At 35.3% G+C, this 24,244-nt stretch overlaps 1 protein-coding gene across 2 annotated transcripts; it reads left to right on the top strand.

Annotated features, from left to right (window-relative positions):
• The first annotated feature begins 1,602 nt into the window (after positions 1 to 1,602).
• On the top strand, positions 1,603 to 23,266 carry LOC120623808 (insulin-like growth factor). Of its 2 annotated transcripts, none has more exons than XM_039890058.1 (5): positions 1,603 to 1,776; positions 12,924 to 13,100; positions 17,026 to 17,155; positions 17,731 to 17,854; positions 20,420 to 23,266. In XM_039890058.1, the coding sequence occupies exons 2-5, from the start codon at positions 12,932 to 12,934 to the stop codon at positions 20,555 to 20,557; spliced, it is 561 nt and encodes a 186-aa protein (XP_039745992.1). In that variant the 5' UTR covers positions 1,603 to 1,776; positions 12,924 to 12,931; the 3' UTR covers positions 20,558 to 23,266. The 2 variants fall into 2 exon arrangements, with proteins under 2 accessions (XP_039745992.1, XP_039745991.1); XM_039890057.1 differs by having other exon boundaries at positions 1,605 to 1,776; positions 17,038 to 17,155; positions 17,731 to 17,965.
• The last annotated feature ends 978 nt before the right edge of the window (positions 23,267 to 24,244 follow it).

The raw sequence follows: 24,244 nt of genomic DNA, 5'->3' as shown, positions 1-24,244 counted from the left end.
GGTTTAAGCGTCAGTTTATGGACTAGGTTTTGTCCGAACACCCCCGTGAACGTGCATAAGATCTACGTCCGGAAGGCATCTGTAATCTGAGACCTCATCATCGCTGGCGAAGACGCTGTGCGGATTTTATATATGCGTGTACTCCTTGGATGCATTGTCGGTCGTTTGTATAGTTCTTTTAATTAAAATAAAACCAACTTATACGTTATCCCAGAATCAGGCTATAATGTGCGGAAAATCGAATATTTCAGTCGCAAACATTTATCGCCATCAATGAGAATAATGATTCTCCTCTCAGAACTAGAAAGGGGCTATGCCGTAGTCTACCACGCTAGCCAAGTGAGAACATTAAGGAGAGCTCTCAGGCAAACAGGTTTTCTTACGATGTTTTCCTTCGACGTTAATGCAAGTGATATTTAAATTGCTGAAAAGTAAGTGGTGCGTGCCGAGGATCGAGCTCTGTTTCCACGAAAGGAAAGCCGAAGCCTTACCCACTAGGCTCACCGCTTATAATCATTACAGGGAAAATAATACTCTACTAGCGTTTTATTTCCTAAACAGGTCGAAACAAGAGCATAGAATTTACGATGTTACTAATTAATCAAGTACCTATCATATGTCAAAAATATATACATTTCAGACAACTAATTCCATATATCTTTTACTTTTTTAAAACTATATAATATCTATATATTTTTACCTAAACATGATAGGTAATATAATAAACCACCCCATCTTTTACGAGGTTAAATCTGAAATAAATAGCATTGATTGAAAGGTTTTTGTAATAACTACAATAAATTTAAACCTTTTAGTCTGACGACCACAAGTTCTCTCTTTAAGAAATTCCAGCCTGTCATAAAACTCGGTGGGATTTGACTTGTACTTGTCCGTAGTTTTGGAAAGAACCGCCTCAATAGCAAATCCTAATAAATCATCACCATTCTCATCATTACCGGCCCACTACAGGGTGCGGTACGGTTTCCTCGCAGAATGAAGTTTAGGCCGGTTTAGGCGGGTTTAGGCCGTAATCACACGCTAGCCCTATAGATATTTATATATATACAGTGCAGATTGATAGGAATTATGGGGAAATCTCAAGCATACCGGTTTCCTCACGATGTTTCCTACACCGTTAAAGTGATATTTAATTGCTAGATAAATTGTAAAGTAAGAATTCGTGCCGGGTTTTGATTTGCCGAAGCCCAAACCACTAGGCTATGACCACTTCCCAAAAACATCCAAAATCTTTCAGTAATATCAAGGTGAGTTTTCTACGAAGAGAAGGGCACAGTTCTCCTCCCAGAAGGAGAAGGATTTCGGGCGTAGGCTGCAACTCTGGCCAAGTTCGGATTGGTAAACAACACACGCCGTAAAGCGAGTAATTTTTCATAAGTTAAAAGTCTGTGTTGCGTGCCGGATTTCGAACTCAGCCCCCGAACGTGAAGCCGGAGTTCGAAATTCGAAACAACTAGGCTGTCACCGCTTCCCCAAAAAAAACCAAAATGTTTCAGTAATATCAAGGTGAGTTTTCCACGTGGCAAAGGCGCTACGGGCGGGGCGCGGGGCGTGGCGGCTGCGTCGCCGCCGCCCATCAACAGTTTCTGTTATAAGCGAGAGCGCCGCACGCGCCGGTGACAGCGTGAGCAGCGCTTCTGAACAACGCACCAGCGTGCAAGTGCGCCACGGCTGCGACGGACCGGCACGGGACACCCGATCGAATCGCACGACGAGTCGATCGACAATTTTTATCGCCGACAACATTACTTTCAAAAGGTATGTTTGTATTTATATTTTTTCTATCATGCCATATAATGTAAATAATCTTTCCAATACTTTTTTTTTCTGCGATTTAAAACTAAGAAAAAAACAATTTTATTTATATAAAAATCTTAAATAAGCAATGTAAACAATGGTTTGCGATACTTTTTAATTTAGTGTTTTAAAAATTGGCAATATGCAACTGTGTTAAACAAAAGTATTTTTAAATATTTTATTTATCTAATATATATTTTTAATTTTTTTTATGTATGTATAACATATTTATGACTAACAGTACTGAACTGAAAAAGATTATTTACGTTACAAAAGACAGTTAGTTATAAAAAAAACAAAATAAAATATGTTAAACAACGAAAACCTAGTAAGTACTAGATACTATAATTCAATACAGACATTTTTATTATTTACATAAAAAGTATTCAAGTTTATAGGTTGTTTGTAGTTCCTTCATTATTAATATTTCGTAATTTATTTTTGACTAAAAAGTAATGAAAAGACTATTTAAAGTCTATAATATCTAAGCTTAACATATGCGAAAGTGTCTAATTTTTGTAGCTTGTTTCTTTGTTACCTTTGTTCGGCTCAACCACTGAACCGATCTTGATAACATTTGGCACAGAAAAAACTTGCATGGAAATTGACAGCCACTAAACAGTGAATGAGTTAAGTGATTGGCATTTCGCTTATATTATGTGTTATGTAGATTAGGTAAGTTGCACAACGGTTACAAGCTGGCAAAGCGGGCAAGAGTGTATCTACAGTTTACCTATTAAATTATTGCAAGTGTCACAGATTGCAAAGTGATTTTCCGTCGAGGAGTTTTGTCCTTCATCTCGTCGTTTTTCATCATACCATCACCTTAATTAGTTCACCACCCATTAATTCATCTAATCCTTATATGAAAACAATATTTTCTTACGTAAAGGATTTTTTTAATTAAAAAACAATCGTGTTTATATACATAATAATATGCCTATATAATTTTCAAACTTAGGTAGCTACCTAGTACTTTTATAACTAAGGGAAGGGATGGAAGGGTTTTACATTTTAAGACATACAAAAAATATAGGTACTTCTATTACATAGGTATCTATTAGATAGGCATAACACATCATACTTACCTTTTAGGGAAAAAAGTAATATTTTTTTCCTAAAAGGTAAGTATGATGTGTTCCTCTATTTTAATTATGTACATATCTAGTAAAAAACTAGGATAATAAAAATAATAAATATATATCCATCCCATTGTTGTAAACCTGTGTAAACGAGAATTGGAACCTATAAGAAATTTTAATTAATTTGATAAATCTGTTTTAGAATTGCACTATATAACGTACATGCACTGCCTGTGACTAAGATTTAATCAAGATTTGGGATTGAGCTTTTAAAAATTATCTACGAGTTTAAAAAGCTACAAGTTATACAGCTACAAATTAACGAAAATATATAAAGCAACCGATGAACTCAAACCTAATTGCATGCTATTATCATGTAGGTAGTGATTTAGCTTGATCTTGATATTTAAGTACGTTGTAGATACTCCAAAATCATCCTTCTATTGTCCTTAGTTGTAAATTTAGGACCGCTAGAACACGCAATCTTTATGAGGTCAAATTTTAAATTGCGGTCGAAAGCGTTCATCGAACGGGCAATAGTCTACCTGCGACCTTGTCTCGCAGACAAATCACAACTTCACAGTATCGGCGAGACATCGTGAATCGTTATTTAATAAGTACACTCGGGTCAATCGACATTCATAACAACAACATAGGTATTAAGTCTAAAATGCTCTGAAGATAGGTAAACTGCAAGTGCGTCGAAGTAAGACTATTTTCGTTCTTGCCTTCGTTAGCACATGTTTCTGAAGCTAAACTGAAAAATAACTGAAGTTAATTAAATAGGTCAATACCTAGTCGTTTTCGTTATTTATATCACCATCTCTCCATACCATAATAACGTGATTCGTACCTGTATACAAAATAAATGACTGGAGATACTATTCATTTGTTTATTTATTCGGTTCAGGTGATTGTGTATAAATAAGTACAGACGACGAGTACTAAGAAGGTAGTGTTTCTACAATTAGGTATAAACCTACTTATTACTTTGACAATAATTGAGATGTCGTTAATAATGACGTCCTCGATTTGCAAGTGTCGTGGGGTAGGTAAGTATACCTTTATGACATGTCATACTTCAATATGGCGGATGAAGAATATAGGTACCTAGGTAATAAAGTAAAGAAAAAAGACAAACTTAAGAATAGGTAGGTAGGTTAATTTTGGACATGTCATAGGGTAATTATGACACCATGATAAAATTCAATATGGCGGATATGAGAATATAGATAAACTAGGAAGGATTCACTAGGACCTGAATTCACGACGATTTTTCTGATCCGATAGTTCGGCTTCTGAAGTAAACATAAATATTTATATTTAGATCAGAAGTCTGTAGATAGGTGATGACTGATGGTATAGGTTTGTAAAGATTATACTAGACCCTACCTAGTCAAGTTTTAATTTATAAACTGTAAAGTTCAAAAACTTATACTTGACTTACTTCAAATATAGAAGTATAGATTATAGAGATATAGATTACTTAATCTTATTTTGAACTACATATTATACGTGCAAATCCTTCCCACCAGCCTTCATGTAAGTCAATGCAGTGGAGATATATATAACAATATTATACCAAGCTGCAAGAGTTTAGTATAGTGCTATGTAAGTGGTATGTACTCAGATGATAGATCTATTTGGCGTTAGAGTAGAGAAGCATGTGTACTGAAGGCACTGACCCCCACCCGCTGCGAATCGTCAATTGGGAGAGCCGACGGTACACTTGACCCCACAACTCTTGTATTACCTACCTATAGTCTGCTTATTCGTACTACCGTGTCTCGTTGCTAAGGCACTTAATTGGACAGGTGGTCGTATACAGATCAACACGTGATGTATTTGTCCATAGACCCAATCCAGATAAGGCGATTTTCACGCGGAGCCAATAATTTCGTAATAACCTGTCGTCAATTCGAGAATCTTTAAAAGATCATTGCTGTAACTTGTGTATAAATTGTACATTAAATCCAAATAAAAACAGCAGCGATCTTTGGTAATACCTAAATACGCTACCCTTTTTCATTGCCTGGCACTCCTTACGTCACGTTTACTGAAATTAGCTACGCAATTTGAGCAATAGTGTCATAAATTCAGTAAACGTAACGTGATATTCATTTCTTCTCGACTTCTATCTTTTTTAATTCAAAGTAAAAGAGTTTAATTCAAACCCCACCTACCGTAATAACTAATGCCCGTTTTCACTAACGATGGACAAGGCAATGCCTAAGTAAGTAACGCGAACGTGAAAATGGATAGGTGAAAAGTAAATAGTTTCACCTATCGATTTTCACTAGGCAACTCATATTATAAACTAACTTGTCCATGGTTCGTGCCACAGTGTGGTATTTTGTGTTAGAAAAATTTAAAAAATGTGATAATTTTTTAATTTTTCGCGTGGATTTAAGGTTTAAAAAAAAGCGAATTTATATTTATTTCATCTAGCAAGTGTCAGTTGAAATAAATATAAATCCCCAGTCCCCCAAAATCCGATCCGCCGAATCGGTGTCGCAACGCAAGACGGCGCTTAAAGTGGTTAGACATCACATAAAAAAAAAACTTATTTTTTCTTTAGAAATCTCTAGGCATCTGATTAAGGCGATTACTAGGTTCAGTAAAAACGGGCATAAATCACTTGATTAAACTTTACGCGTTTAGTTACGCGCGCAAATCGCTAATTATGAGACTACACTTGGGTTAGTTAGTACCGTACCTAACATTATGTATCTACTAACTATCTACCGACCAGTCCGACCACCCATACCTAATGGTGGTAACTGGTAGTGCCACTATTAGGTATATTGCTAGTTTTAGTTTACTATAATATGTAGTCCTGATTAATATTACGCTTATAAGTTGCAGTTGGAAATCAGATTTTTATAAGAAAATCATAATCATAAGAATTGGATGAATGCTTTTTAATGGTCTAAGTCATTGTTTTTAATTCTTATGGTCATTATATTTATATGTTAGCCACTGGTACTGAATATAAGAAATATAAATTTTAGTTATGTAGACTTATTATAGCAAAAATTTTATATTGGTCGCGTATGGGTACGGTACGGGTAAAGCATTCTCCTTATTTCTCTGTTAAAAATAATTACCTAGCCTATTAAAAAAATATTTCTTTAGTCGGGTTAAAAACAATCGAACTTCGGTCATAATATTACAGCTACGAGTATTGACAAAGCATGTAGCAAGGCTGTCTGTACATCAAGCCGTAATTGTTCAATCAAGTGCACGAGTACCGAGCCAGGCCACGCGGTGATCTGACGTTGTTTGCTGACACTCTCTAGGGACACCGCTGTAACACTTACAATCTAAGTTACTTAAATGATTATCAGTGTCCGCTATGTATGTAGGTGGTAGGTTAAGGGTTCACGTTGAAGTTATAAGCATTACATCCCTCTCTCCTATGACAGGGAGGCTTTTGTTCAGCAGCGGGACAGTTAGGCCTGTATTATTAAACGTACACGAAAGTTCTCAAATTTGGTCTCAAGCAATATTGATCGTTACTTGAAAACTTGTTAGTAGCTCCATATAAAAACTACGTATAAATAAAGTATAGTAGGTATGATCTACTTCACTAAATAATACTAAAAGATCAGAAAGGTTCTATGTTACCCTAGTATAAATGGGTTCTGACAGTGGTTAGTTATTGCAAAAGAAAACAAATAAGTACAAGAAGGACCGATCTACCAATAGGTAAACCGACCGATCTACCACTAACACAACAAATAGGTAAACTATTTTCCCTACAATGCTTACCCAGTAATTTTAAACATTTCTTTATGACTAATTGTTACAATTGGTGATTGCAAGAGAATCTCCCTTTAACACGGTTAACGTTAACAAGGTATATTGTATAGAGCTCTAATACTTATATAATAGAATCCTTTGAATTTTTTAAAGGAGGATAAGATGGTCTGAATTACCTGACAGATCCAAATTAATTACCTATAATTTCCATGACGATTTAGGATCTTAAGGAAAAGCTTGTTTACATTTATTTTATAAGACATATTCACAAAATTGAGTAGCTAGGTATAAGTTATGTATTCATGGTGGTCCCATACAGTGGCGTGCATAGAGGGTATGGAGATGATACAAAAGTAAGAAAATTTACAGTACGAGTTATGACAAACATAAGAAGCATTTTTAAGAGTTATAAAAAGCCTACCATAAACATATAACAGTGCTGAAAATCTTCAGATATTCAAACCTCTAAATCACTCGCAATTAATATAATTCGAAAACCTACCTGGTAACTATTTGAAAACACTATATATTAATGAATGTTGTACAGGTTATTCTTGGTACAGTCTGCCTTCCGAACCGGTGGTAGAGTCACTACAAAAGACAGACTTGACGAAATTTTTGTACTTTATTAAGGACATAAACTCCCTCCCTCGCACTTATTTATATTTTTCATTGATGCCAATTACGCTGTTCATAAATTGGCAGGTCTAATTAAATAGTCATATTCTACGTGAAATAAATTTTAAGACTTGGTAGTTCAGTTTAAAGGTTTCATATATAGAATCGGCACCAATAACATGCTGTAAAGCAAAAAAACGGAGCTAACTTAAATAATAAGCTGCAAATAGCATTATAATGTTACCAACAGGTAACATTATAACGCTATTTCCGTCAATGCCTTAGTGATGTTATCTTAGGACTTTTCGATGACTATGATATATCGATAAAATTGATTAAAAAATAAAGTTTTTATTAAATTTGCGTAAAGAGCATGCTTTGATTTTTGGTTAGTAACTGAGGCAGACTCCTGTGACGCGCATAAACAAGAATAAATAGGGCACGTGCGTCGCACACGAGACCTCTTGCTATCGAGACCAGTAGGAGGCGCATATAAGATGCGCATGACCTTGGCGCGTCCGATGCGGTCGACTAACGCGACTGTAGTACATTTGCATTTTCAGTAGGTACTGAAAAACCCGGTATAATTATAAAAAAATCGTAAACCATCAAAAGTGAAATTAGGAAATCTGTATTTGTTTTCTATTTAAGGGTATAAACAGTTTCTTTGCATTTACTTACTAGTTTATTTTTAGTTTATGTGCTTTTCAAATGAATACCTACAAATTTAAATCGTATTACTAATGTCGCAGATGTAGGGACAAAAGATGTTTTTTCAGTGAAGAATCCGGACGCGCCGATCCATTATAACTTACGAGGTAATAAACAATAAAAATGTATTCTCAAGCTTATTTTAAATCCCTGTAACTTACACACCTATTGTGTTTTTACGGAGCTGACATATTATACGCTGTTACTACTGTGTTCTTCTACTTTTAAATACTACATAGTAACTCAGTTACTTTTAAATACTAAGTACATAGTAACTGAATATATAATCGAATTCACGCAAGTTTATGAGAAACTAGCATTACATAATTGTACGTAACATTCCACATGCGATTCTATTAGCGCTCCGCACCAAACCATTCGTAGAATGCAGTTTTACTACTACTACTATATCTAATGCTACTAATAAGACTAGGTTACATGAATGCTCTAATAATACTGACCTACTGCGAATTTGTGTCATTGAAGTTATTTTTAAACACAACCAAGTGATTGCCTTAACGCATCATGCTTGGGGGAGATAAATTGATTAAGGCTAATAATACCTCCTTGAATAGTGGACTTATTTTATTTAAGATACCACGTCATGTACCAAGGGAATTTCTAATTCTAACTGCAATGTCCGAGCACGTAACATTTAACAAGCCGTTCCTGCATCTAATAACTATCCAGACAAATTGGCGGATTAACTTTCACCGTTAAATAGCTACCTCCTATTTATGCTTACTAGTACTTCTTCTTAGTAGAGCCTGCGAGCACAAACTCCAGACTTTTAGTTTCGAGTTTGCATTTATGAAAGCTTATATTTCTATTGAAATGAATAAGTAACATATCACAAAAGTTAGCTGGTTTCTTGTAGAGCCAACTACACCTACTCTACACCCCTCCAAAATTTGCTTTATTTTTGTTTTTAAACACCGATCGTTTTCGGTTCTCACTGATTGGGCAAACTGTCCATTTAGTGAAGACAACAAACAATCTTTAAAATCTATAAAATAATAATTTAACGATCCATAAACAACCTTACACGATCGTGCTAGAGACATTGTCTGTGTTCTCACGTAAGGATAATATGTGAAGGTAGGTGGGAAAGGTGCCTAAGATTATAGCGCCGGAGCGCTAAATTACTGGTCGATGGGTAGGTACGTCTTTGCCAGTAGACAGTTGCGTGCACTTCATATATACATAAATGCACTGACGACCCTAATTTTTTATATAACTCGTATAGGAGAAACCCCTAAAAATGAAACCTATGTTATCAACATGAGCGGATAACACTCAAGGGATTTTTTGCACGCACGAATCACAGGATTTCGAATCCGTTTGGAATTCTTAGTCAAAACCAGAAACTGTACCAGTTAATCAACCATACAAATACCATACTAAGACCAAAAACATCATCATCATCATTCTCAGCTTTAGTTGGCCACAGGCCTCTTCTGTCATAAGAGACGAAAATTAGACGCACCACGCTGCTTAAATGTGGGTAGTCGGATTTTGACCATAAGATGTTGAAAACCCAGGAATTGAACGGCAGACCTCATGATACTAACTACGACTAACGAGGCCGTTAAAGTGAGTGGACACACAAAGCGATAAACAAAAATAGCGATGCACGATCATGACAATACGATTTGATATTGCACCCACCCTACACTATTCTTAGAATGAACACTTAAGGAAAGGAAGAAGCTGATTTGCATTTTTATGAATGATGAAGGTTATGTCATCTTCCTTTGTCTTAGTGCTACTGTAAAAATATTACCCAATAAACATTTAATTTTCGTATTTCAGAATTCAGATTTGAATATTTAGTTTGTAAGAATTTAATTTTTTATTACAATAAATTCAACCATTTATAATTAGGTATTACAACAGTGGAAAGTAGTAAAGTGGCAGTCAATTAAACCCTCAGAGCTCGCTGAATCAAATGTAAAGACGAAAATATATCTAACCCCTGGGTAATATTAATTTAACTTTGGCTTTGGAGGTAACAAAGTAAATAGAAACTTTGAAACAACGATAACAACTCTAATATAAGATATAGATAGGTCGGAGTTTGTAGACTCTTATGTTGGTTCGCGTAAAGATGCATTTCGAATGGTAATTATCTATAATCGCCAGCTAAGTGACCTCGCGATTCGCGTCCCATCGCAGCATTTTAAAACTCAGTTACCAACTTGTTTCTAGTTACTAACAACTAGACTGCAATGCCGCTATTTTCATCTTGCAGTGCTGCCATCTCTGAGAAAATGTCAAGACGGTTGTCGAAAACCTATTACAGGTTTCAGTACCCAATTTATTAACGTAAAGTGACAGTAGAACGTATGAAAGTTTAAATTAACCCCATATCGTCTTTACTATGACCGACTTTAAAACAGAAATATCAAAGAATAGGTACCTTGTAACTCAATTTATGTAAGTATATGGAACACTTGTCAATATTTATTTATCAAGTTGCAGTTCAGTGTTTTATCTGATTGTTCATTGACCAACGACCATGCACTACTTCGTCCGCTTATTAGATAGGTATGTTACAAAATCCCTTATTTACTTATAACATGTACGATATTAATAAAAATATAATATCTAGTTACAGTAACTAATAGATCTTGGAGATGGAATATTGCTAGAGCTTATTTTCTCCAGTATATATTTCCTTGGCCTATCTGTATTCCTACGAATATATTATGTTAAATAGGTAGCAGGTAGCAGGTAGCAGATCACTAATATAGGTATATAACTACATATAAATTAAAGCACTATGTACCCACATATTAATGTTTAAATTTGCTATGATATTTTGAAAACAATTACTTTATTACATTTTCCTTAATGGTTAAAAATAACGTGTTGTGGTCATAATTATAAAGTCAAAGTCAAAGTCAAAAATATCTTTATTCAAGTAGGCCCACAGGTGGCACTTTTGATGCGTACATAAGAACCACACGGTAGTGAGATGATAGCGATAACCACATTCGTAAACTTAAAACTAAAGCTACGAGGGTTCCAAACGCGTCCTGGTCTAAGAAGAAGCCCACAACAAACTTAGCCGGGTGTTTTTTTTTTGTTATCACCATCTCACAATGTCATTTTAAATTATTAGAAGAGCAACCTGGTTAGAGTAATAATTTACACCCAAGCTTTTTTATCGTTTACGTAGTCGTTTATACTATAATAGGACTTTTCTATAAGCTTACGTTTAATACAAACTTTGAACTTTTTAAGAGACATCTCCAAGATGACAATTGGTAGTTTATTGTAGAATTGTATGCAATTTCCTTTAAAGGAATTATGAATTTTATGTAACCTAGTATATTGCACTGTATAATTTAGTTCAGGCAATAAATGTTAGTGTACCTATATCTAAGTAGGTATCTACTATCCACTACTAGGTAGGTACCGCGTTTACGTCAACCACACAGTTATTTGGTTGCATACTTTATTAATTATTATTGTGTACATTGTCGCCAGTAATCTACCTCTTATTCTTTTAATTGTTTTCTATTTTAACTAAGATAAAACATAAATTTTATTGACTAACAAGAATAATTAATTAAATTAATCAATTGTTTTTATGACCACCTATTCAATAAAAACCAAATTTACCTAAACTAACATATGGTTCCTTCTTGCCGAAAGGTACCTGATTTTTTACGAGATGTTCCATCTTAAAATATATTTTTTGTAATTTGGAACAATAAATATCACGTTCACACATCTTCAAAATTGCCACAAGTTTATAATATCATTGCGAGGTTTGATATCTACCCACCTGCATTAACTTCTATCGTTTTATTTAATAACAAAAACGCAATCCTATATCTATTTCCTTACGTATTTTCACTCAGGAAATGAAAATTGGATCGGTTATCCTTAGCAAAGTATGAGGGAGGAGTCAGTATCAAGTTACACCTACCCTTCAGTATAAAAGCATAAAGCTACTCAGATTACGAACACTCGCGGCTCCGATTACAGACACATTAGTATCTACGTTCAGAACAGACGCTTGTAATTTTAATATTATTTTAAGTGTGGAAGACGTTCGAAAATCTTAGGTACCTAATTAAAAATATAATAAAAAAATATAAGTTCAAGTGAAATGAGAACAATTGTTATGTACCTGACTGAGGTTTAATCTGTAAACATACAACAAATAGGTACGTAGCACTAATAACATAAGGCCCGAATTTAATAATCATAAAATCGAAATGTTACATTTAGATCTAGTTAAAGATTTCGGTTTAGATTAATCATATTAATTTTAGTCATGCGTAAATCCATCGGGTTAAAATATTATTAATGGAACCATTTAACTCAAATAGTAGCCCTTAGAATTTTTTAGAACGAATACGAATTGACTGGCCCTTAACGTAAAAGTTATTACGACAAATCAACCAGTTATTTACTTTTAAATTTGATGTTCATTTGAAACTAAGAGAAAACGATTTTTATGTACCTACTCGTAACAACCTAATAAGCATTTACGTCTCATCTAGACATATCAGGGTCAATGCCCTATCAGGGGAGTAGGACACTTACACACTTATCTGACCTTGAGAGTTCCGGATCAGACCCTAACAGTCGCGTGCACTCGCAGTACTAACCGGATACGCTCTATACAAACTGTCAACACCGAACCAAAACTTGGCCGACATGAAAGTCTGTTCCGAAATGTCTGTTCATGTACCATATACAATTCACCATTGAAGTCCTAACAACTGTATCAGTCACACGTCATAGTTTCCGGCCAACATAGATCACGCCTACTGTAACTGTGAGAACAGATAACATAACGGCACGTCCCTGACGGGTTTGTTCCGGCGGTCCGGAGCCAGAGGAGCCCTGACCCGGATATGTGTGAATTTATGCTTCGTTCGCTATCCGAGATCTATAAAGAAATTATTTATTTTTCAGCTACCGAAATGTTGGTGAATAAGATCGTGCAGTTGGCGGTTTTTGTGCTGGCGATAGTGTGGGACTGGCGTTGCAATGCTGCAACAGCCGCAGTCAAGCTGTGTGGCCGCGAGCTCAGCGACTTCATGAGCAGAGTGTGTCACGCTTATAACAGCCCATCCTGGGATGTACCTACAGGTAACTTTCTTACCTTGATTGTTTTGGTTAAGAGGACATTGAATGACCTATTGTATATCTTATACAAATCACACAAAACTCTTTTTTCAAATTGATTCTATTAAATAAATATATAAATATACTACGACAATACACTCATCCCCATCTAGCCCCAAAGTAAGCGTAGCTTGTGTTAGTACTAATATAGCTGTTGAATATTTTTATGAATATAATACATATAAACACTTATAATATACAGATAGACACACAGACACTGAAAAACAATCATGTTCATCACACAAACATTTTCCAGTTGTGGGAATCGAACCCACGGCCTACGACTCAGAAAGCAGGGTAGCTGCCCACTGCGCCATTCGGCAGTATTAAAGATTAACTGATGCCCGCGCACTTCGACTGCGTTTATTAAGGTTTATTTAGATACATATCCCTTAGGAACCGTTGGTTCCTTAGGAAAAAAAAGCCTATGCTACTCAATGCCGAAAACCAATGCACAAACAAACCAAACTCACTTTCGCATTTATAATATTAGTTATAGATACAAAAGTGTGTTTGTTTGTTGAATTATTTTTAATTTTCTTCTTATATTTCATTCTCTTTACTTCTTTATATAATTCTTAGATACCTGACCTACCTACCATTACCTCATTTTAAGTACATTTTATTTCTTTGTAAAAGAAAAACCTATTTTAATTTTTCTCATAATACACCACTTATCTACATACCTACTTCTTAAAATACAAAAAAAACGAAGCAATTCTCAGTTTTTATCAACTTAGGCTAACTTAAGTAAGTAGAACAGAACAACAATTTTATGCGCATTTGTATTAAACTGTAAAGATAGCTAATACTGAGGCTATCAAAACTATATATGTACCTATTAATTGTATATACGTAGAAGTATAAGTGCGCAACGTATGTATATTTACGAAAAAATACTGTGGTCAAAGATATCGTACCAATACACTGGACATCCTACTAATTCTAAGTGAATAAACCTATGTGACCCACAACAATAATATCCGCTTAACGACAATACTTATCAATATCTACAACCGCGAATAAGAAGGTCGTTATCATATTTTGTATTGATTGTATAATATTGGCCAACCCAAACTCGTACAACTAAAAATATTGCGCGTGTTTTTTTCACCTTCTTGGTTTATCAGTTAAACTTTTATATTCTTAAGACCCTGTTATATCGTAATTTATTAATTATAATAAACTTCGTGCAGAGGTTACAGTTATAGATAATGTAGGTTCACATCACAAAGCTTGTTGTTACTTTTGATCTATCTATGTACTTAGGGTGCTAGTAACTTATTGTAGAAAATTAATTGCTCTACTTATGAAGCTTTGAAAATAATATAGAGGCAGTGTCCGGATTTTAATTATGGATACCTAGTTAGGTAAATTATATTTTTTATCAATATATTGCATGACCTTTTGAATGTTTACATCTAATACTTAATCAAAGGAAAAACAACCGCAGCATGCTTACCCTCTTATTTAATAGTGACCCCCACATAGATACATTATGTATCAGCAAATCGAACACGAAGCGATTTCGTGATCTACACATACTTAGAGACCACGTAACAACAATGTTTGTGACACGATACCCGGATTGATCTCTTCATTTCGATCGACCATCACAGAAAACACACCGGAATGGCCGTCACTCAAATTTTTGCTTAAATTTTGCGATTTTGTATGTTGTTATACATACATATTAATTTAGTTATATGGCAATTAATAGTCATTTCGCACCGCGTACCTTTCATCTATAGCTATATACTTTTGATTCCCTGTATAAGGCATCGATAGCGATAAGGCCGCAAAATTGTACCCTCTATCTAAGTTTTTTTTTCTGTGGTGTACTTACAATTCAAGTTTATTCATACTTTTTGTCCGCATATAAAGCTCCACATATTTATACATACGATCGAACTTTAAATACAGTGTTTTAGTCATTCCGATTTTAGTTCATAAAACACTCGAATTAAAGAGCATCACAAGTATAGCGCTAAAATGGCGACAAGAGCATGTGCAGTGGTAATTATATTAATTATATAGTTCACTGATTCTCTATCATTGTGTTTATGTCTTAATGTGCGATCAACTTTAAGAATTACATTAACGTTGTCGTTGAACAAAATTTTCAGTTCAACCGTGTAAATAATTCGATCAAAATAGTGATTCACCCTTACATAAATTTCCAAGAAGCTGAAAATTTACATGAACGTTAGGGTCCACCACATAATAAAACTGAATAGTCATAGCGACTACGATACGACTTTGATGTATACAACAAAATTATTCAATTTTTGTTAAAAATATTGGTTTCTGGATTTTATTCCGAAAAATTAGTTTGAGGATAAAAATAGCTAAAAAATTTAAAAGCATGAAATTATAGACTACTAAAATTTTTCTTACACGTTTTTGGAGAAAAAGCAATTCTAAAATTTACTTAGGTTGACCTTGAATACAATTTATTTATCGATGGATACTTTTGACAATTTCATTCAATAGTATCCCTAACGTTCATATAAATTCTGCCACTCTTAGGAATTTATGTATTCTCGGGCTAATTTGACCGGACTAAAAAACGTTACCTCCAATTATCGTATAAATAACCCGAAAAAGGTTAAGGCATTTTTTGGGTTTCCCAAAACGCCCCCCTCAATAATCGATAACGACTTCTCAATTACGAGCTTGAGAATCTTAAGCATTATCACTATAACATGAAGCATAATATATACTCATCTAACATTGTAAAAGATTGCTTGTTGGTCCCGGTTGTTCGTAAAGATTAGAAAGGTCATATGAGAGATGACAAACGCATAGATTTAACATATCATGTAGTAGGTATTTATTATTAAATCTATGCAGCTAACATAATATATGTCTATTAAGATAAAAGTACACCTAAGTATATTCTGTAGTTATATCGCACCACGTACTTTACATCTATCCTTTTACCTTTCTTACGATTTCCTGAAAGAAATCGCTATGTAGCGAGAATGCTAGGAAATGTTACCCCTTATCTAATTGCTTTTATACAAAGGTAAATTTATTCAAATAACATACGTATACATAGAGCGTGTCATAAGAACAACAGCTTATTTAGGTCGACTTTACTTACTCTACTTGCCTTCTAGCCTTCGCCGATCTCTTTTTTACGCTGCAGAGACAACTACTGACTGACTGAGCTCGTCCGGGGAAATACTTTTGACATGCTTATTTATGCCAAGCAGCATTGCTGTGTTCCGGTCTTATAGGCGTTATTTCCGGTGTAATTATAGGCAAATAAAGCTCAACATCTACGCCTGAGGTCGATGGACAAGTGCGGCCTTTTGTACGTGTTCCTTGCATGCCCTGCGATGTGTTGCTCTGTTTATAGGTTTTCCACATATGTACCGTCAGGCGAGCAATGTGTTTGGTCTGTCTATAGTCGATAGTCTGTGAGTCGAATGACCGCGACAATGTGACAATCACAGTTTTTTTTTCTTTAATAAATAATAAATAAATACACAACGAAAATACACACATCGCCATCTAGCCCCAAAGTAAGCGTAGCTTGTATAATGGATACTAAGATAGCTGATGTATATTTTTATGAATATAATACACATAAATACTTGTAATATACAGATAAACACCCAGACACTTAGAACCATCCATGTTCATCACACAAATATATTCCATTTGTGGGAATCGAACCCACGGCCTCGAGCTCAGAAAGCAGGTTCGCTGACTACTGCGCCAACCGGCTGTGATTCTGATTGATGAATGCTTTCTGATTTCCTGACATTCGATATTAGCTAAACTATAAGTTATTTGAACGTTAATCACGAATTGAGCCTGTAATAATAAATTGTTCCCATTCATCCTTTTATTCTCATATTTATAGTTTTCTGAAATACAGTTAATGTTGCAGTGATAGAGCAACCTGCAGCAGTTGTGCGGCGAAGAAGACGAACCGGGATCGTAGACGAGTGCTGCGTTTTCGGCTGCACGTGGGAACAGCTCAGCTCTTATTGTGCGATAAGTGCCAAGTAAGTACCTAATATAATTAATTATTATTTATATAAGTCCAAAACAATGCTATTAGCACATATAGAATGAGAGAATCAAATTAATAAGTCATTGTGGTTATTGTATAAAACTAATCAGATTAAGAAAAAAATAATTAAGTCAATGACCACTTTACCAAATTATTTTACACTGGACAATGCCACCTACTTTATCTAATGTAACTCCATACTAGGTATATTGACGATTCTATTAGGTATATTCTATACAGCAGTGAATCTAGATTACTTTGATAGTCGCCTACACAACATTGCAACATATTTGAAACTAGAAAAACATTTGTAACAGTTAGCTTCTTAATGAAATTTTAAACTTCGATCTAAAACAACTAGTATAGGTAGCTACGCCGCCTGTTGTGAACAACAGAAATATATGACTCCCAGCGAGTAGTATCTCCACTCTGTACTTTTACTAGTACGGCCGCTGTGAGCCGTCGTTTTTTTCCATACTTACCTAAAGTGCTAAAGGGCATTTGTAGTGATCCTTGGGTACTGTGTACAATCGAATGAACACCACTGACAAGAATGTTTGTTATCAGATCGCCATTAGACTCCAGTGAGGCGCACATGATCGCGGATCGGTCAGCGGAGGCGGCGGTGGTGTCGCCGGCCGTTGTGGGCAAGGAGCGGGTCGCGGGCGAGGCGGCGAGCACGCGGCGCGAGGTGGGACGCAGTCGCAGCGGGTACGGGCGCGCACGGGCAAGGGGCCGCCGTTGTTGGTGCCGGCGCAAAAGGCGCTCGGGCCGACGGCGATCCTCTCTCATGGGTAACATGGTGTGTCTCGCCTTCACCGCTTTCTTGTTCTCTTACTACGCAGGTACGCTAGTGCGATCTACGGAACCTACGGAAATCCAGAAGCCGCTATTCTGGTAATACATACTACATCAGTGGCGTGCACTTCATACACGCACAAAAGCACTGCACGCCACTGATACTAATAATATGAATACGAAAGTGTGTTAGTCTGTTCTTACTTTACGTCCTAACTAAGCAACCAATGAACTTGATTATGGGCATAATTAGCGGAAAGGCCAAAGAGTTACGTAGACTTTAGATGACCTAATGTTAAGTATAAATGCGAAATTAGGTTTGTTTTTTTTTTGTCCTTACTTAACCCCCTAAATAAGCCCTAAATAAGCAACCAATCGACTTTATTTTTGGCATAAAGTTAGTTGATAGGAGGGAGAGTAACATAGGCTACTTTTCAACCCAGGAACAAAAAAAAAACAAACGGTTACCACCGGATTTGTAAATCCGTAAATCGCGGGCTACAGCTAATCGAAAAGCTTCAGATGGTAGACTGATTTCAGTAGTGTTATTAGTAGTTTTTTATGACAGGGCTTGTCGCAGGGCAGAGTAGAACTTCCCGGACAAGCCCTGTCAAGCCATACTTATTTTTGTTACCAGAGGAGAGTTTAAAGGGCTTAGTTTCCCTCCTATCTAGGCTGAACATGTACGCCTCAGGTTATTGGATACAAGGCGACATTTTATAGGACCTGTTTGGAATTCAATCCGACGTGAATTCAATTTGCCATCTGTAGATCTTGGTTTAGATTGCTGACCAACGTTGGGCGTTAATCGACAGTTACTAAAGTGTTGCTAACCTTTTTCCTAGAATAAATTGTGAAAAGGAAAGCACTTATTTATTAACTTCCTTTTTGTTTAACTTAGGGGTAATGTAAACACTGGGATCATTTATTATTATATAGGTACTACAGATGATCTTAGATTAGAAGCACTGAACTTCTTTATGGTACACATAACTTTACACATTTTATTTGATTTTTAAAAGTTTGTACCATTTAAGAACGACAGGTTAAAATAGTTGCAATCTTTTATCAGTGAAGTAGGATTTTTTTAAGTGAGTCGTATTCATTCGAGATGTATGATAAAAATCAACGTATCCGATATTTACTACGGTTTTTCCTATCGGTGGGAGTCGAAATTTATAACAATGAAGAACAATTTAAAATCATTTATACCTACAGTAGGTGTGCGTACGGCGGTTCAAAACTTAATAACTAAGTTTAAGGAAGTACCTATCCTTTTTTTTTAATTAAATTAAAATGATGCTAATTCGATTGTAAACAAATCTCTTAACTTATCTATATTGATAACTCTAAAAGTAATGCTCTATTTTTCAAGAGAAACATCCAAAAAGACAGCAATACTTTTAAGCCCACCAATGTAGTTAAGTTTTAAGATTTGTGTATAACCGAATTAGAACACATAAAGAGAACAAGAAAGTGGCAACTAACACTCATATTAACGCTTTCTTGCATGCTGACTAACAACACCATCTAACAAACTTTAAATCAGCTTCCGTCTTCATTTTTCAACTGTTGATGCAAAATCATGAATCCTCAACATCACGTCATTAGTCAACATCAGTGTTTTTGTTGTTTGGAAAGCACCTAAACCCGGTGACATATTTTTAATAAACAAAATTTAATTATTTTCAAATCTTCATTGTGTGATTAAAGCATGAGTTTATTTTAGCAATAAGATTATTAATTAATATATCTAGGATACTTTAATCTGCCGTTTTAAAATGATCAAAACATAAAATGTTTTGGTTTTTTTTTTAGGGCTTTTGCAAAAAAATGCTAAAGATTCAGATAGCCTAGTTATAGTTATAGTTTACAGATAGTCTGCTCACCGCATTATGGGCAAACCCTCCTGTTGGGAGAGGCTATATTGATATTATATTATTATATTGATGATTGATCATTTGTGCGGCTACAAAGCTATCCAAATATAACAAGAAATTTTAATGAGGAGCTTAATTCTCCCTGTGGCATAGTGAATCGTTGTCTCAGCCTCAATATGTACCCTGAGCCAAATGCCAATAGCCCCAGCCTGTACCGTGTAGCCTAGTCTGGGAGGAGGTTTCGGCCGTGGCTACCTGCCAACCTAGCGACAAAGATGTGCCGCTAAACTATTTATCGTTCCGGTACGACGACGTCGCGTAGAAAGAGATTAGGGGCATGGGTTTATAAACGTATATTTTCCTTACCCCTAACAAGTTCGCCGGTCACCATCTTAGACTGCATCATCATCCTTACCAGGTGAGATTACAGTCAAGGGCTAACTTCTAAGGTGTACTCTCAGGATTACTGAACAGGACCACCCATTTTTGAACCGACTTGACAATCGAGCCCCGTCGTGGTCCGTAAGTTTTAGAACGCTAACCGCTTTTTACATTTTATTAAATAGTTTTTTTTATAGGGGTTCATAAGAAGTGCCGCACGCGCTGCGCCCGTCCTAGGCACAGTATCACCCCTGCTGACGTGGGGCAGGACTCTCAACACTGACCTGCCGTCGGTCGAAAAAGACAGATATGCATATGTCGCCGTCTACACGTAAACTTGTCAACGCTGCACAGTAAGAACGACGTAAACAGCATACTTGTACATATAGTGTCAGTTACGCGTTTTGGTGCACCGTTCACGTTTTCCAGTAGGTACCCTTTTTTATACCCTTAGTACGAGTTTGCAAATCTCGAAATTTTTTGTGATTTTCATGAGTATTATTATAAAGTCGAGAGTATAATTACTACTGTTTACCACGGATTTTATTATCTATACCAATAAATAAAATTTCGAGTGTCTGTGCTTTAGAAATAACAGCCTTTTATTAAACTCAAAATATGATTATTTGAACGACAGCCACCCAAGAAAGTTTAACAATAAATTATCTGGTTTTAACGGAACTTTTAGCGTCAAATAGAAGTTAGTAATAAATTCTTAGGCACAGGACTCTGCAGGATGCGTTCTAGATTTCCGTGCGGGAACGATAAAAAAACAACGAAGACACAGACGCAAGTGGCGGGCATTTGCTAGTTGGGAATTATTAAAATCAGTAATACGCACTATACAACACGGATTTTTTGCAGGAACTCGACAACGAATTTAGTTTTAGGCAACAAATAAGAACTCGTACTGGGGGTAATCGTCAATATTAGAAAAACCAAGGTTCTGTAGCGTAATATTAGTTTTAATAAATATAAACTCTGTTCAAGTTAAAAGTGCAAACTAGGAGTACGATGTATTCTGTTGATTTTATTGTCGTTAACTGATAAGCTTGACTGCGACCTCGCCCGATTTTAAAGCGACGATGCAATCCAAGATGCGATGTATTTCTTTATAAATTTCTTTCTGCTTTCAAAGATCGAAGCACTTTACCCAAAAAAGGATATAGCAGATAATTGAAACTATACCACAACTCTCAGTACAGACGGAATGGACCTACCCACTTACTGGCTCCATTAAAAATAGACCCTGTTACCATGGACTAAAGTAGAAAATAGTTTACATGAGCAAGCACAAGCCGACTGTGTCGATATTCATACAAATTTTAAACGAACTTATTTTTAATGGAACCAGTAAATTTCTCCGGCACTTTGTCTGAACTGACCATTAATATGGCAGTTTACTCAGCGCAAAAGGCTATGGACCATATGTCGTTGGTCGTTGGCAAATGTCAGTTCCTGATTAGGGGGGATAAAGCAATTCAAAATTTAGAGGAAATCGAACCCGGAACATGTCAAAGCGCACACTGCTGCTTCAGGAAGGTCGTCAAAATCTTTATCGAATAATTTAAGATCATTAGAGATGCAGTTTTGGTAACATAAGTACCTTCATAGCAATGTGTTCAAATATAGCTATTTAATATAATGTTAACATACATATTGGTGGCAATTCTGCTGTACACACTACACAAATATCTAAACTAAATTAAATTGAGAGGTCTAAAGCACTTCCTGACTATTGTGAATTTTCTACAAGCGCCATCTATTGGCAATACTGTATATCAGTATTTTCACCAGATTTTCTTTCGATTCCATACAAATCGTAGTTCAATTTCAATATCAAATTATTGAGTAAAATCCATAATGCAACATTTATAGTAAAAGATTTAAAGTAAACTTAATTATATAATGTAACTTGCGCATGCTGTTTGAATGAATACAGCCGTATTGAAAAATAAATAAATATTTGAATTACTAAGACCTACACACAAATAAAAATAATATAAATAGGATTACTGTACAACAGAATTGGCACCACTGCATTTCTAAACTGTTCCAATTACAAATAATTGTATTACCATAGTGTATTTGTGTGTTGCCCAAAAATTTTCGTAACCTTTCTTTATAAATATTAGGTTATTACAATTATTAGTTCTTAAAATATAAATTATGCATTCCAAATTACAGTGTCGATTGAAATTGTACGCAAGTGGTATTAGGGTGCATTCAAATAAGCTTCCGTAAGCCGCATGGCAGCAGGACGGCTGTGGAATTAAACGCACGTAGTCGTTGAACAGTATTTATTAAGGGTGATAAATAATAATTAACATTCCGAGATAGGTTTTTATTCATTGCGCTCTTCCGATATTTTTAGGAGTACCTATATCTTTTAATCCCGATCAATTACTGTTTTTCATTTTTGTAGTTCTTGCCAAAATTCAATAAACATTTACTCAATCAAAACATTTCAATCAACTAATGTACAAAAATTCTAAAAATTTTGTCATTTTTAGTAAATATTATGTCATAAGTTAATTAAAGCCTCAGCGTTAATGTTAAACTTCACCCAATTCTTTCATCTTTTGGCATACAAAGCCATATTGACAAAGCCGTGCGGCAAGCCAAGCAGCTAATTTAAATGCACACTTATAATATTGAAACAAAATATTACTATGTACCTTCTCAGTACCAGATGCAGATTTTGATTTAACTAAAATTATATTAAATAACATTATTGCTATGTTATAATATTGTCCATAATAAGAACTGAGCACCATAATAGATGTATTTTAAAATTATGACCATTTTATTTTCTAAGGTTTATGTAACTAAATCATCTACCATATAAGGTTAAAAGATCTCTAAAGCATCTGTGATAATTGCAATCAATAAAAATAAATGTTTAATTTATAAACTGTAGGTGTATCAAGTTAGATTAAAGTATTTCTTTGTCGTGTTTGTAATTTGTGTATGTGTTTGTAGTAGAAAATACTATATTGATGTTTTAAGGATAAAGTGACTGATTAAATGGACGCTGTATTCTATGTTTGATTTTGTATCCCCAGTAATAAAAGATTTATCTTACTAATCTTAAACTTTTAATCGAATTAGCTAGCTCTGCCTGCGGCTTCGTCTATCCTTACAACCATACTAACGTTACAAATACGTAAGTTTTGAATTTATTATATTTCAGGATAATATTGTTTTAAATTTCATCAATATCAGTTCAGCAGTTTTAGCAAGAAGTGATCGTAACAGAATTGTCAGAACAATGTTTTAGCAAAAAATTAAAAACTACGATAATGGATCATATTATCATAATCATATAATTTTAAGCAGATAACTAGGTCTTAGAACACTCATGTGATACTAATTCAATATATATATTTAGTTTAGTTTAGCTATACTAACCAATTGTGTACCTATAGTTTAGTGATATAACGCTATCACAATCAACTCAACAGTATTTCAGGGCGATCGCACAAGGCGACTTTTTGCGGCGATTCAGGTTGCCAAGTATGAGATTTTCCACCAACATTCGATCGCGTGAAAGTAAACAAAAATTTATATCTTATCGAAGGAGCGCCACCTAGTTACAATATTGGAAAAGAGTATTGTCACTAGGTCCAATACGTAAACGTTGAGTAGTGCGTTTCGTGAACGGCTCTTCTGTATCAGTAGGTACTTTTTATTCCACTACAAGTTAGCCCTTGCCTACAATCTCACGTGGTGGTAAGCGATGACGCAGTCTAAGATGGTATCGGGCTAACTTGTTAGAGGTATGGCAGTTATATTAACCCAAACACCGAATCCTTTCTTACACGATATCGTACCAGATCGCAAAATAGATTAACGGCACATACTTGCCACCGAAGCCTTCCTCAAGACCAGAGAAAATTCAGGTGAAAATTCAGGGTATAATTTTCCCTGCTGGGAATCGAAGCCAGGACCTCTACAAATAAGACTCACCTTTATGCCAGTGAAGCAGTTACTTCTCTTACTTTCTGCCCTTTGCCCTATGA

Source organism: Pararge aegeria, chromosome 5 (assembly GCF_905163445.1).
Source record: "Pararge aegeria chromosome 5, ilParAegt1.1, whole genome shotgun sequence".
Lineage (NCBI taxonomy): Eukaryota > Metazoa > Arthropoda > Insecta > Lepidoptera > Nymphalidae > Pararge > Pararge aegeria.
This window is presented reverse-complemented; position numbering and strand designations above follow the sequence as displayed.